At 42.5% G+C, this 15,134-nt stretch overlaps 1 protein-coding gene across 4 annotated transcripts in view; it reads right to left on the reverse strand.

Annotated features, from left to right (window-relative positions):
* Positions 1–5,400: 5,400 nt before the first annotated feature.
* Positions 5,401–15,134, reverse strand: part of LOC132816355 (ETS-related transcription factor Elf-1-like) — a 141,177-nt gene continuing 131,443 nt past the window's right edge. For 3 of the 4 annotated variants that reach the window (XM_060825812.1, XM_060825810.1, XM_060825811.1), the window contains exons 7-9: positions 14,156–14,348; positions 10,503–11,021; positions 5,403–6,925 (exon numbers count right to left, since the gene is read on the reverse strand). In XM_060825812.1, coding sequence (XP_060681795.1) covers positions 6,331–6,925; positions 10,503–11,021; positions 14,156–14,348 — 1,307 coding nt within the window. In that variant the 3' untranslated portion in view covers positions 5,403–6,330. Of the gene's footprint in view, positions 6,926–10,502; positions 11,022–14,155; positions 14,349–15,134 lie in introns of all 4 variants that reach the window. The other variant, XM_060825813.1, reaches the window with a different exon arrangement.

Raw genomic sequence — 15,134 nt, forward strand, 5'->3', positions numbered from 1 at the left:
GCCAGGGAATTAAATGAACAAGTGGGTCATTCATTGAAGGCCTTTCTGAACAATACATACATTGCTTTCCATTTGTTTTTTCTACTAACATCCTCTTTTCAAGCAGCGTCCATTCAGACTTGGCTACATCCTTTCAGGTATCAGCTGCTTGATCCCCAAAATGGCCATCAAAACGAGAGGCTAATCACAGATCATCAACAAACTATACATTTCAAGAAAGCATTGTGGCAGAGTCAATTCTGCTTGTATTAAATAACCACACACTAATTTCTTGCTGGGGTCACTGGACAGGAAACATCAATAGTTCGTTCACCTTCTTTGACAGTATTAGCGATTAATTATTTTGTAGGGACCCAACATTGATAATTTGTCCTCCTTTTACAGTATTAATTAGTAAATAGGGGCACAGACTCATTGAACTAATTATTTATGCCAATTGCATCTTATTGGTAGCACTCCCCTCCTTGAGATGTTAGCATCATGGCTAGCCCAGCATTTGTTGCTCATGCCTCATTATCCATAAGGTGGTGATGAGCTGTTCTTTTGAATCACTCTAGTCTGCCTGATATACCCAGTGCTCTTAGGGAGTGAGTTCCAGGATTGTTATTGAGTGATAGGGAAGGAACAGCAATATTATTTCACGTCAGGATGTGGAAAAGTCTTGGAGTGAAACTCGCAGATGCTGCTGTTCCCTTTCGACTGCTGACCCTGTTCTTCAGAGGGTACCTATGGGTGTGGAAGGCAGCTTTCCATGATACCGCAATACACCTTGTACATGGGACCCATTACTACAGCTTTGTCTTGGTGGTGGAACCAGTCAATCTTTAAGATACGGGGCGGTGTGCCAATCAAAGACCCTGCATTTAACATGGATGGTGTAGAGTTTGTTGGAACCATACCCTTCAGGGGGTTATTTCTTTATAATTCTGACTTGTGCTTTGGGGCTAGTGAACAGAATTGATGGATACAGATGGTGAGTTACCACTACAATATTTCCAGTCTCTGACTTACTCTTATAGAGACAATATTTATAAAGGCTGATCTGATTCAGTTTCTGGTCAATGGTAATCCCCACAATGTTAACAGTGGGCGTTTCAGTAATGGGCAATAGCTAGATTCCTACCTTATGAAGGGTCATTATTCGTGGGGGTCAAATGTTATTTGCCATTGGTCAGGCCAAGCCCGAATGCTGTCCAGCACTCACTGCAAATGGACATGGCTGCTTCAGTGAGTCAGGAGTTGCAAATGGTACTGAATAATGTGTAACCATCAGTGAACATCCCCACTTATGAGTTTATGATAGCGGGAAGCTCACTGCTGATCAGTTGAAGATGGTTGAGTGAAGGACACTACTCAGAAGTACTCATGCACAGATGCCTGGGGATCTAAGATAACTGATCTCCAACAACTACAACCAGCTTTCTTTATGCTAGAAATGACTCCAATCAATAGTGAACTACCCTCCCTGCCCCCCACCTGATTCTCATTGACTTTGCTGAAAATGTGTTGCTGGTTAAAGCGCAGCAGGTCAGGCAGCATCCAAGGAACAGGAAATTCGATGTTTCGGGCAGTCGAATTTCCTGTTCCTTGGATGCTGCCTAACCTGCTGCGCTTTAACCAGCAACACATTTTCAGCTCTGATCTCCAGCATCGGCAGACCTCACTTTTTACTCTCATTGACTTTGATTTTGTTAAGGCTCTTTGATGTCACCTTACTTCTTCAGGTATTCATATCCTCCATCCATGTTTGAACCAAATCTGTAGTGAGTTTCAGGGGCTATGACCCTGGCAGAACCCAAACTGAATGTCTGTGAGCAAGCTATTGATCAGCAAGTGTTTGCTTGACAGCTCCTTCAATGATGCCTTTCAACATTTTTCCGATGATTGAGAGGATACTGATGTGGTCCAGCTTCAATTTACCCTGCTTGTTGGACACAGGACATATCCAGACCATTACTGGATAGCTGCCAGTATTGTAGCTGTACTGGAACCAGCTTGGCTAGCGGTATAGCTAGTTCAGGAGCACTGCTAGGAGCCATAGATTTGCAGTATCCAATGCCTTCAGCCATTTCTTATTATAATGACGTGTACCTGAGTGGAGTGAAAAGTTCTGTTTTGCGTGAAGGCAGATCGTAACATACAAAGGTCGTAGGGTGATTGAACACCTGCAAGGAAGGTGCACAAAAAGCAAGATCAACATTACATTTGAAATTAGAGAGAGGTCCATTCAGAAACCTAGTAACAGCAGGGAAGAAGCTTTGCTTCAACCTGTTGGTATGTGTATTTAAGCTTCTGTACCCTCTACTGGATGGAAGAGGTCAGAAGAGGTTGCAACGAGAGTGGGGAGGGGGGGTGGGGGCATCTCTAACAATGTTGGCTGCCTTCCAAAGCAGCGAGAAGTGTTGACGGAGTCAATAGGTAGAAGGCTGGTTTTGCATGATGGACTGGGATGTGTTCACAACTCTCTAGTTTCTTATTGTCCTGTGCAGAGCAGTTGCCGTACCAAGCTGTGATGCATCTGTATAGAATGCTGTCTATGATGCATCTGTAAAATTTGGAGAGAGTTGCTATCACATGGAGTGAACAAAATTTACTGAAGACTGGCACTTGTAATGCTGGGCACATCAGCAGGAAGACAGGATGGGTCATCTGCACAGCATTCTGGCTGAAGTTGGATGCAAATACTTTGGCCTTATCTGAAGTAAGTCATAGCTGGTTCAGTGCTGTCTCTGGTCAATGGTAAATCCAGTGAATATTGGTAGTGGGGGAATTCAATGTTAACAGTGTCGAATGTCAAGGAGAGGTAGTTAGATTTTCATATTGGAAATGGCCATTGACTGACACTCATGTGGTTTGAGTGTATAGTTGTGCATTCAGGAAGTTGTGGAACTTGATTCCCATGTTAGAGGTTTAAACTTTTCTCTGTAAATCTGAGGGGGAAGCTGCTTGTCATTGGAGCTGTCACTCAAATGATACACGATAGTGCTTTGGGCTGTCTTCGTGATGAAATTCAGGAGACCCTATGACACAGTGTTCTAATCAATACTTAGCCCTTAAGTATCCACAAAACAGATTACTTGTCATTATCAGTTTGTTGTTTTGTGTGCTGTTGCTGTGTTTATAAGTGAAAGACACTTGGCTGTGAATTAGCTTATCCTAAGGTCACAAACCTGTAAATACATGACTTCCTGTTCTGAAATGCAGTGTTGATCCAGCAGTCATCAAACAACAAAAAGGGATTAAGCTTTGGACTTTGCTAATCAATCTAGTTCAGCAATACACAAAGCTGCATCTTTCTAGAAGAACCGACACTGGAGTTTGTCATGGTTTGACAGAATTGTGCAACCAAAAAAGTTTAGACAGTAAAGGATTTCAGTTAGAGCAGAAGCAAAGTATTGGCAATTGTGTTCCATTACTAAAGTTAAAAATCACACAACACCAGGTTATAGTCCAACGGGTTTATTGGGAAGTTCTAGCTGCTCCTTCATCAAGTGGTTGTGGAGTGTAAGATTGTAGGACACAGAATTTACAGCAAACATTTACAGTGCGATATAAATGAAATTATATATTGAAAAAGACCTGGATTGTTTGTTAAGTCTCTCATTTTTAGAATGGGCATGTTGGTTTCTGTTCTTTCATATGCAAATGCCAGAACTTTCTTAAAGTTACATTCTCAAGTGAACTTTAACAATAGGTGCCATGTTAGCCCAGATAATGCATTGAAGGTATGAGATGCATGTGTGAGGCTGTATGTGCCCCAATGTTCAGACTGATTCGAACCTAAAAACGTGTTTTACAGAATTTTACATGGATTCATGCAGTTTTTGAGCAAAATAACATGTAATTCAGCAAGTTCAAATTCACTCCACAAACTTGTGTCTGTGTGCACGCTGTGTTAGGGGGGTTATGAGTGGGGGGGGGTCTGTGAGAGAGGGGGTGTGTGTGTGTGTGTGTGAAGGGGTATAAGTCTGTGAGAGGATGTATGAGAGAGTGTGGGAGTGTATGTGTGAGCGCATGAGAGACCGTCTCCGTGAGTTTATGGGTCTGTAGGAGTGTATGCGTTTACGCATGCACGTGTGTGTGTGTGTGTGTGTGTGTGTGTGTGTGTGTGTGTCCCTATAGGAGTGTCTGTCGGTGTGTGTGCACGTACGTGTGGTGCAGTGGGATCACCTGTAGTGTGACATGAACCCAAGGTCCTGGTTGAAGCCATCCCCATGGGTACCAGACTTGGCCATCAGCCTCGGCTCAGCCACTTTGCGTTGTTGCCTGTCCCGAAGTCTGCTTGGAGATGGTCACCCGAAGGTCCGAAGTCAAATGTCCCTGATTGCTGAAGTGTTTTTTTTCAGGTAGATTAGATTAGATTACTTAGTGTGGAAACAGGTCCTTCGGCCCAACAAGTCCACACCGACCCTCCAAAGAGCAACCCACTCAGACCCATTCACCTACATTTACCCCTTCACCTAACATTATGGTCAATTTAGCATGGCCAATTCACCTAACCTGCACATTTTGGACTACGGAAGGAAACCGGAGCACCCAAAGGAAACCCATGCAAACATGGGGAGAATGTGCAAACTCCACACAGAAGTTGCCTGAAGCGGGAATTGAACCCGGGTCTCTGGCGCTGTGAGGCAGCAGTGCTAACCACTGTACAGCCCACCATATTCTTCATTTGGGAGAGGAATTCTCCTGTCTGTTGATTTTTGTGCGGTGCCCATTCATCTGTTGCCGTAGCATCTGTTCAGTCTCACCAATGTACTATGCCTAAAGGTATCCTTGCCTGCAGTGTATAAGATAGACACCATTGGCTTCGTCATATGAGTACCTGCCACGTACATGGTGTAATGGTGGTATCTGTGTCAACACTGTGAACATCTTGCAGCATCTATCGTGACAAGGTTGTATGGTGTAGAACTGAAACCAACATGCCCATTCTAAAAGATGAGACACTTAAACAATTCAGGTCTTTTTCAATATATAATTTCAGTTACATCATACTGTAAACTTTTGCTATAAATTCTATGCCCTACGATCTTATGCTCCACAACCACCTCATGAAGGAGCAATACTCCTAAAGCTAGTGCTTCCAAATAAACCTGTTGTACTATAACCTGGTATTGTGTGATTTTTAACTTTGTACACCCCAGTCCAACACCAGCTCCTCCAAATCATGTGTTCCATTGTAACAACCAAGCTTGTAATAGCAAATAATTAATTAGTTAGTACACCTTTGAATAGGATTTAGAATTCAATGAAAAAGGCCCTTGATTTGGCATCAATCAATCACACACAAGCTGAAATTATAAACACACTAATATGTAGCAACTAAAATGGTTTATTTTTTACTTCTGAACTTGGAGCTAGTGAAAATGTCAGTGGTTTTCCTTTAATCAAATCAAAAACAATATAAAATGTACCTCAATTTGTTTTTTAAAAAGCTGGCAGAGTTTTCAAATATTGTTTCAACCTCAAAAATAGAACACGATATACATTATTTACAAAAGCAAAGAAATAAAATGTTTCCTAATATTTACACAATTGAGCTGAAGGTTTCTGCTACAAAAAGAAAACAAAAGCCCTTTAAGAATGAAGTAGGAATAAATGCTTTTCTAAGTAAATACTATCTCCTTCAATTACCCATTAGACTCCCAGTGAAGACTGTACAACAAACAATGAAGAATGAAGATCACAACAAAACAACTTCAGTCTTCTAGCACTTCAGTTTCATTTTAAATTCATCAGGTTAACAAAACATTATTTTGACTTTGTTTAAAATTGAGCAAAAACGAAGCTTATTCATCAGTATCAAGGTACGTAACAGCGCTAACTTTTAAGTTTCATTGAAGCTCTCTTGAGCCTTACCGACAGACCCCATATTTACAATGCAATAAAATTTAACACAAACAATTCCAGTGCGAACAAAGTGGAACTTCCCAAACAAAGGCCATGCTGTGGCAATGCAGAATGACTACAGACATGCAATTAAAGTTTGGCAGGATCAAATTATAGCCTAGATGCAGGGTAGTGTGCTTGATAAGTGTAAGAAATTCAGTTTTTACCACTCCAAACTTCCCTAATAAGAAATTCATACAAAACAGGTAACCAAAACATTGAATGGTTGTCCTAAGATAATGTTTCTCACGTCATCCACTGCCACCTCCTCCAGTTTAGTAGCACCTTTTACCTGCAAACCCTTTATTTACAACGTTAAACTACACACGTTGAGTTGAATCTAGTCAACCAACATGAAATTACATTTTTTTCTAGATCTAGCTTTACTTTAAAGAAAAAAGGTGGGAATGGGGCACGAGAAAGGGAATCCTAACAAAGTCACTGTGTGTCCACCACTCTGTTCTCACCTGCTCTAAATACCATGTGGCTGGGAAGCATACCCGCATTTGTGAGCACTATGACATGGGATTGCTGGGTTCCATGCTCGACTTGCTGGCTGGTTGCTTCCTGGCTCTCCTGCCTGGTCGAAACTTGTTTCGTCTCTGGTGCTTTGATGACCGATGCAAAGACAGTGCCTTGTGGCTGGCTCACCACGTGCTGACTGGTAGCTGCAAAGGTCACGACTGGAGTGGCAGCACTCAGTGCACCAGGTGATGGCAGAGCTTGTGTCTCATTATTTGATATCTGCGAACTGGTTGGAAGAACTTGCTGATCACTGGTGCCACCCAGAGCGAGAGATGTTGGAGTAACTAGCTTGGCAGAGACCGAACTCCCTTGCAAAGCAATGTTTTCTTTCAGCACAGTGACCGGATGAGACGATGGAACTGTTTGGAAAACAAACTTGGGCGAGGACATGGCTAAATCAGTGCTCGTGATCACAGTTGTTAGGGGGACAGTTTGTAACGTGACTGTACCAACTCGCTGAGTTCCTGGTGACACAACCACGGGAACCTGTGATGACAGCTTTATTGTTCTGGGGAAAGAAGAAAGTTAACAGATCAGGATGATATTCAGTATCTTGTGCGACTATACTTTTGTCTTAAAGGAATATTTTTGGCATTTTGGACCATTTAAAGCAGCCTATCAAAAAGACATTATCCTCCTTCTCATTTATTTGTTACTATTTGTGGGAATCTGTGCACATGTGTGCGCGCAACAAATGGATCTATTCTGCTGTCATTCCCCCCAAAAAAACTACTGCTACAAGTCATCTTGTAGCATCAGATGCTCAATGGCCAAAGTCATCACTTGATGTGTGACTTTATCTAATAAAATAAACTTCTTCTAAAATACACTGTATCTGGAAATTTTTCTCTTGCTTCTCCCTGGTTTCCAAATGGCTATTTTTCAAATACTTCGAGTTTGAACCTTTGTTGACTTGCTCACCTCAGACGAGGAACTCGAACACTTTCTGACAGTGTTTAAGTGTTATACATTCAGCGGTAAAGGGGCAGTGGAACTTAGTACCATTTGGGTGTCTTGTTTAAAAAAAATCATAAAACAAGATCATTATATTGTGTCAAACAACTTTTTTGCATAGTTCCATTTCCCTTGAATATCTGGTCCAGAGCATGAACCAACTTGCATACTCTCCTTCGATATCCTGATCACTTCATTTGCAGAATGAATTGTTTCTGTATGAGAAAAATCAAAAAATCCAAAACAGACCTTAATTTCTGGTGGCCCAATCCCAGCTAATGTGCAGTTAGGACACAACATTCAGCCTTTGTTATACCTGGACATTTGCAGCCGGATGGTTCTGAACCAACAGAGGCTAATTTGTCGATTCTCCTGCCCTGCTTCCAGAGAGCTCAATGTAACGAAGTATCATATGGAAGGCTAGTGAAAATACTCTCTCTCTTAACTGCCTCAGAACAAATCAATCTCATGGAGGCATCTTATTCTCATGATTAACTCATGTCTGCATACATCAATACCATCCACCTTTCTAAAAAGACTCTGCAAGTAACAAGTGAGAAATTCAGGGCGAGTTTTCATCTAATTGCGATACACAGTCAAATCACAATCATCCGGCCCGCAAAGTTGGAGATAGTGAGGGCTGCAGATGCTGGAGAGTTAGCTTTGATAAAGCGCAGAGCTGGAAAAAGCCCAGCAGGTTGAGCTGCTCTTGGGGAAGTGTTCCGATCCGAAACCTCGACTCCCCTGCTCCTCTGATACTGCTTGACCTGCCGTGCTTCTCCAGCTCTGCACTTTATTGACCCTGCCCATTAACTAAAAAAAATGCTGGCAATAAATATCCAAGAAATTTCAATCATGTAGGGACACTGCTAACTTTAGAAAAAAATTGTTGTGGTTCTGTTCGCCGAGCTGGGAGGTTTTGTTGCAAACGTTTCATCCCCTTTCTAGGTGACATCTTCAGTGCTTGGGAGCCTCCTGTGAAGCGCTGCTGTGCTGATTCCTCCGGCATTTATAGTGGTTTGAATCTGCTGGTTCTGGTTGATAGAATTTGTTGATATGGCACTCATCCACAAATTCTATCAACAGACACATCGACCTAGACCCTATATACCGGCCACTGCAGCAGACAGCAAAAAACTCCCAGCTCGGTGAACAGAACACAACAACGAGTACCCGAGCTACAAATCTTCTCCCAAACTTAGAAAAAAAAGTGGTATCAAATTGATATGCATTTTGACCACATTAACTACCAATACACTGGCATATTGGGATATATATAAAAGTGTGAGAATCACCAGTCACTAGTGAAGGTCTACATTTCTGGATCCACCTATGGGTAAGGTTGGTTGGTTAACTGTCACTATTCTGAAGTAGAATATAGGAGCTAATTACTGCAGATGCTGGAATCTATAATGAAAACAACAAGTGCTGGAGATCTCAATGGGCTGGACAACGTCTAAGGAGAGGAAGCAAGTTAATGTTTCAGATCTAGCTGACTCTGTATAAGAACGCTAATAAATCAATCACAGGGGAAGAATTATATTTTGATCACGTTCGAAGAATTCAGTAAAACCTACACAATCAATTTTTCTTTTTAAGTACAATTAGTTGCGATGCAATTTAGCACAGCCAATTCACCTAACCTGTACATCTTTTAACTGTGGGAGGAAACCGGAGCACCTGGAGGAAACCCATCAGACCTGGGGAGAATGTGCAAACTCCACACAGACACTCACCCAAGGCTGGAATTGAACCCGGGTCCCTGGTGCTGTGAGGCAGCAGTGCTAACCACCGAGCCACCTCTAGTTTTGGAATTCAGGTTTCATGAGTTCAATTTAGTCCAGAAATCGTTTTAAAGAATCACAGAATCACATAATCTCCAAGATGTGGAAACAATCCATTTGGCTCATCAGGTCCACAGCGACACTCCAAAGAGCATGCTACCCAGACCCATCCCCGTACATTATCACTGAATTTTCTGTGGATAATCCACATAGCCAATCCACCTAACCTACACATCTATGTGACTATGGGAGGAAACCAGAACACCCAGAGGAAACCCACGCAGATACAGAAGAATGTGCAAACTCCACACAGACAGACAGTTACCCAAGGCAGGAATCGAACTCAGGTCCCTGGCACTGTGAGGCACACTTGCTAACCTCTGAGCCACCTGACATTCCTATTAGCCTTTGCGAGTTTGAAGTGATGGATAGCAACACTAATATACGGACAGCAGGCCATTCATCTCCTCAAGCCTGATCCATCATTCTGTTCTATCTTTATTTATTCAGCTTTGCCCATATCCCGCAATAACTTTATCAATCTCAACCTCGAACTAATTGGCTGAGCGTCCAGAGTCTTTTGGAAGAGGTGTTCAAAATTTCATTAAACATTGTGTGAAACATGTTGAAAAACTGAAAGAAAAGCAGGGAACCTTAGAAATGGTCAGGTCAGGCAGCGTGTGTGAACAGAGGCTGGAGTTTCAATTCACTGAGCTGCCTTTCAGAATGAGGAAATGTGAGGTGTAATGTGGGACAGGACGAAGGGAAGCTCTGCAAAAGACAGGGAGAAGACAGGACAAACTAAGTGACATCTCTCCACCCTGCAGGCACCTTGCCTCTATTCCTGATGAAGGGCTTTTGCCCGAAACATCAATTTTCCTGCTCCTCGGATGCTGTGTGACCTGCTGTGCTTTTCCAGCACCACTCTGATCTAGACTCTGGTTTCCAGCATCTGCAGTCCTTGTTTTTACCTAGTTGAAACTAAATGACAGAAGAGTCACGTCTCACAGGGCAATGAGGTGATAAGGAAAGAAAATAAACAAAAGATACATTTCGAGCAGCTATGCTGCTGTCTGAAAAATTAAAGGAAGTGAAAAATTATAGCAAAGAAAAAGAAACAAAATGTGAGGAATGAATTTATGGTCTGAAAACGAACTCAGTATTATGTTTTCATTCTCATTTTCTCCAGGATACTCTGTTTCTAATTTTAAGCTTCTCCCTCTTGGTTTGGAATATGCTCTGCCAGATGACCTTAGGATTTCTTTGTTATTTCATCTAATCAAGAAATGGTGTTCGACCTTTTGTTCTCTTAAGGAACTTCGTTTTAGAGCAATGACTTGTCTTTACCTCACTGACTGAGGAGCTGACACATTCATTGGTGCGGAGACGGGTACGTTTCTGGTGATGACCTTTTGGCCTTCGTGGCGAGGCGATGCTGACTGTACAACCTGTACGGTCTTGAGGACGCTGGTTGGCTGCAGCTTCTGAGTGGGTTGTACACCCTTCACCATTTCCGGTGGCAGTAGGTGTGCTGACCGCTCCTCAACTGCTGCCTTCACAGGCGTGACCACGGGAGTGGGCTGCGGTAAAGCTTTCTTAACACCTGACATCACACACGAAGTAACCCTGGGTTGCTGGGTTTGGACACTACTCATGACGACTGAGGACAGGACAGTTGGAGATGAACAGGATGCTGAAGCTGATGGAAGCACGTAAGCTGCAAGATTAGGAGGGTTCTCTTGGGTTTCCGAAGTGAAGCTGGGGTCATCATCATCGATGTTCACCAGGTTCTTGGGCATCTCTTTGAACTGGTAGACCAACCGCTGTCCCTCCACCTTAGCAAGGATTCCTCGTTGATAATAATACCTGCAAACAAAGCACAGAAGTATTCAAATTTGGAAATATATGCAAATGCATCATACTTAAAATAATTCTAAACTAAGACAAGATTTCTAGAGCTTCTGGACTAAATAGTAAAGGTGACGAAGATACTTAGAGCCATAGAGCTTGGAAACAGACCCTTTCGTCCAACTCCATCATGCCAACTAAGTTTCCTAAATGAACCTAGCCCCACTTGGTGTTTGGCCCATTTCCCTCGAACCCTTTTCTCTTCATGTACTTGTCTAAATGTCTTTTAAATGTACCTGCACTCATCACTTCTTCTGGCAGTTCATTCCACATACGAACACCCCTCTGTGTGAAAGCATTGGCTCTATCGCAGGTACCTTTTATATCTCTCTCCTCTCACCTTAAAACTATGCCCTCTAGCTATAAGCTCCCCTCCTGAATGAAAAGATCTTTGCTCTCTATGACTCTATTCACCCTATCTATGCTCCTCATTATTATATAGAGTCATAGAGAGGTACAGCATGGAAACTGACCCTTTGGTCCAACCTGTCCATGTCGACCAGATATCCCAACCCAATCTAGTCCCATCTTCCAGCACCCAGCCCATATCCCTCCAAACCCTTCCTATTCATATACCCATCCAAATGCCTCTTAAATGTTGTAATTGTACCAGCCTCCACCACTTCCTCTGGCAGCTAATTCCATTCACGTACCACTCTCTGCGTGAAAATGTTGTCCCGTGGGTCTCTTTTGTATGTTTCCCCTCTCACCCTAAACCTCTGCCCTCTCATTCTGGACTCCCCGACCCCAGGGAAAAGACTTTGTCTATTTACCCTCTCCATGCCCCTCATAATTTTGTAAACTACATAAACCTCTAAGGTCACCCCTCAACCTCCTACGCTCCAGTGAACAAACTCCCAGCCCTATCCAGTTTATCCTATTAACTCAAACTTCTAACTTTTTCCACCACAGTCATTCTGTCAATCATTCAGAAATGCAACGCAAATAAAATCCATAAGATACAGAACACAAATTACACCACAGTGAGAAAAATCCTCAAACTCTAAAACTTATTCATACAGCAAATCCTGCCCTCTAATCTACACATTATGCTACAGCATAGAAGACCATTTAGCATGTCACACCCTTGCTAGCTCCAGGCAAGCGCAACTTAGCTAGCCCTATGACTGTCTCCTTCCTCACAGATATGCAATGTTATCCAATGGTACTTGGATAAATATCCAGTTCTTGTTTGAAAGTCAGATTGAATCGGCCTCTGTTACACTCAAGCAGAGCATCACAGATCCTAACCTTTACCGTTAAACGTTTCCTCTTGCTGTCTCTGCTTTTTTTGCCCATCACCTCGAATTGGAGTCCTCTACATCTCAACTTTTTACCATGAACAGTTACTCCTGATCTACTCTGTCCAGTCCTCTCATGATTTTAACACCTCCATAGAAGTTTTCTTTTAATCTTCTCTATGGAGACCAACACCAACTTTCCCAAGCTATCCACAACGACAAAAATACGTGAACAGTAATTAAGGAATGGATTAATTCTGGTTTGGAAGAAATGCAGATGAGTATGGTGTAGTAAGAAAAGTACCATTGAAGCTGAACTGACAAGAAAATGCTGAGAGCTGCCTTGTAATACAGTGTAGGGACTTACAACAACATTGAGAAGAGAGGGGAACAGCGACTGGATGCTCACTGACAGAGATTCTGAGATGGATATGTGGAATAATGAGAGCTCAAAGTTAGGATCTGGTACATCAGGGGACCTATGAAGACTATGGAAGCAATCAACCAAGTAACCAAGAAGGGAGAAGGGACTAAAATGGTATAAGCATCTGTTGCAAATAGAGGCCAAGTGATGCGATGAGTACTGGAGATGGGACAGCCAGCAGGAGATTGAAAAGCAAGGCTTTAACTCCAGATAGATAGATACTGCCATGACAGTAAAATGCAGATGGGTTGGAAGAATGTCTAATCGGCAAGAAGAGATAAAGGAGGAGAATTAACCAGCAGAAGAATTTACTGTACCTGGAATAGGAAACTAGTCTTAATAATTAACCATAAACTACCAGATTATCATAAAAGCCTGTCAGCTTTACCATGTCCTTCAGCGAAGTAGGTCTACCATTCCTATCCTGTCTGAGGCTTACGTGAGACCCATAACGCCCCCTGAAATGGCTGAGCAAACCACTCAAGTTGGATTAAACTGCTCTGAAAATGTCAAAATGTAAAGCCAGGTGGACCACCCAGCATTGAAAACCCAGCTTACACTTGAGGACTTGTGCAGAAACTAGGAGAGCCACCACAACAATAAGGCATGCAACAGCCTGAAGGTTACCCCATACTCAGAATCATATGATTCATCCAACATCCTAGACTCCGTTTCCATCAACACCTCTCAGGCAATGACACATCAGCAGCCCTGACAGTACTATATACAATAGAGTTCAGTGAAGTCTCACAGCATCAGATTAAGCAATATGTTGGTCACCACCTTTATAACGGTCAGCTACCCGCAACGATGCATACCCATGGAATAAACCATTAAATGTGCAACGAGCACAGAAAACACTCGGAATGGAGCACTTCACTGCTCATCACTGAAAGTAGTTTGTAACATAATTTACTGACCGAGCTGACAGAGTAATAGCCTGGGCCTACATCCAGCTGGTTCCATGGAGGAAATGTGCTGCTAGGGGCTTGGAGAGGCAGGTTCTGCAGGCTCAGAACAGGAAGCCCTCAGGAGCAACAGGGCATTTGGTCCATCCTGTAAAAAGCTAGGTCTTACACTTCCTCCTGAGTTTTGGGAGAACCAAGTACATTTTGTTTCATGAAAACCTTTTTCTTAAATGCTTCATGATTTCTCAAATTTTCTCTTCCAGCCTTGGTTTTCAAACCCAGCACAGCAGTTGGTTTTCGGAATGAATACGGCTACATCGCCCACTTTGGGTGTAAAGACCACTTCTCAACATTTCAGAATGCTGCCCCTTCTGAATTTTGCAGGTCAAATTCAGGAAAAGTGAAAATCTAAAATGGCTGCTGGCTACATTCCTCCTGTATACCTACCAGTAACAGACTTGACCCTTCCCTGATATGTGCTGGATTATCACACTCTATCAGTACAACAGAGTAACTTACCGGAGAGCTCGACCCATCGTCTCGTAGTTCATGTCTGGCTTATTTTTGTGTTTTCCCCAAAGTCTGGACACAGCTTTTGAGTCAACTAGCTTGAAGATGCCCTTTTCTCTCTGAGTCCATTTGATGTATCGCGGACATGTACTCTTGTCCTGAAGCAATGCCAGCAAAAATTCCCAGAGGTAGATTGTGTTTCCTGCAATTTTATAATAATGCTGTTAGAGGTTGAGATTGAAGGTGAATGTACATTTGATGAAGGACAGCCAAGTGTAGCAAATGTGGCAATTATTATGTACAAAAGACCAAACCATAAAGCAAAGACAGAGCTGCTTTTTTGATGAAAAGGTTACCTTTTCACAATGTCACGATTCCCCTAAAATGCTTTACAACCAATGAAATAGAACAACTATGGTAGCCAATTTGTGCAAAGCAGACATCCAACCAAGCAATAATAAAACAACCTGATTACCAAAACAGATTATGTTGATTGGGAACAAAATACCAGTCAACACATTGAGGAGAGCTGTTTTCTTCTTTGGATAGCACCTTTGACATCCATCTCAGAGGAAGTCAGAGTATCACATTAACATCTCATCTGAAAAGAAGCATCATTGACATTGAGGCATACCCTGAGTAATGCACAGGAGAGTCAGTCTGCTCCAGAGTAGGACTTGCCGCTATGTCTTCCTGACTCAGAGAAAACAGTGCTATCACTGGGCCAAGAGTGATGATATTGACAGAGGGATAAATGCTGGTAGATGAGAAGAACTGTAGATAGTACGACATGATCTATAATGTTGCCCAAAGGTAGGCCATCGGTTTCAAAGAGGATACCTGTGGCTATGCAACGTTCCTCCCGCCCCAATGCACATGTGCAAAGTATAGGACTGAACATACAATCCTTCAGTTTCCCAAGAAACATCAGTTTTTTAGGACCAAAAACATTTTTGGAATACATAAGAAGAACTGAAGCCACAACCAC

Source organism: Hemiscyllium ocellatum, chromosome 6 (genome assembly GCF_020745735.1).
Source record: "Hemiscyllium ocellatum isolate sHemOce1 chromosome 6, sHemOce1.pat.X.cur, whole genome shotgun sequence".
Classification (NCBI taxonomy): Eukaryota; Metazoa; Chordata; class Chondrichthyes; order Orectolobiformes; family Hemiscylliidae; genus Hemiscyllium; species Hemiscyllium ocellatum.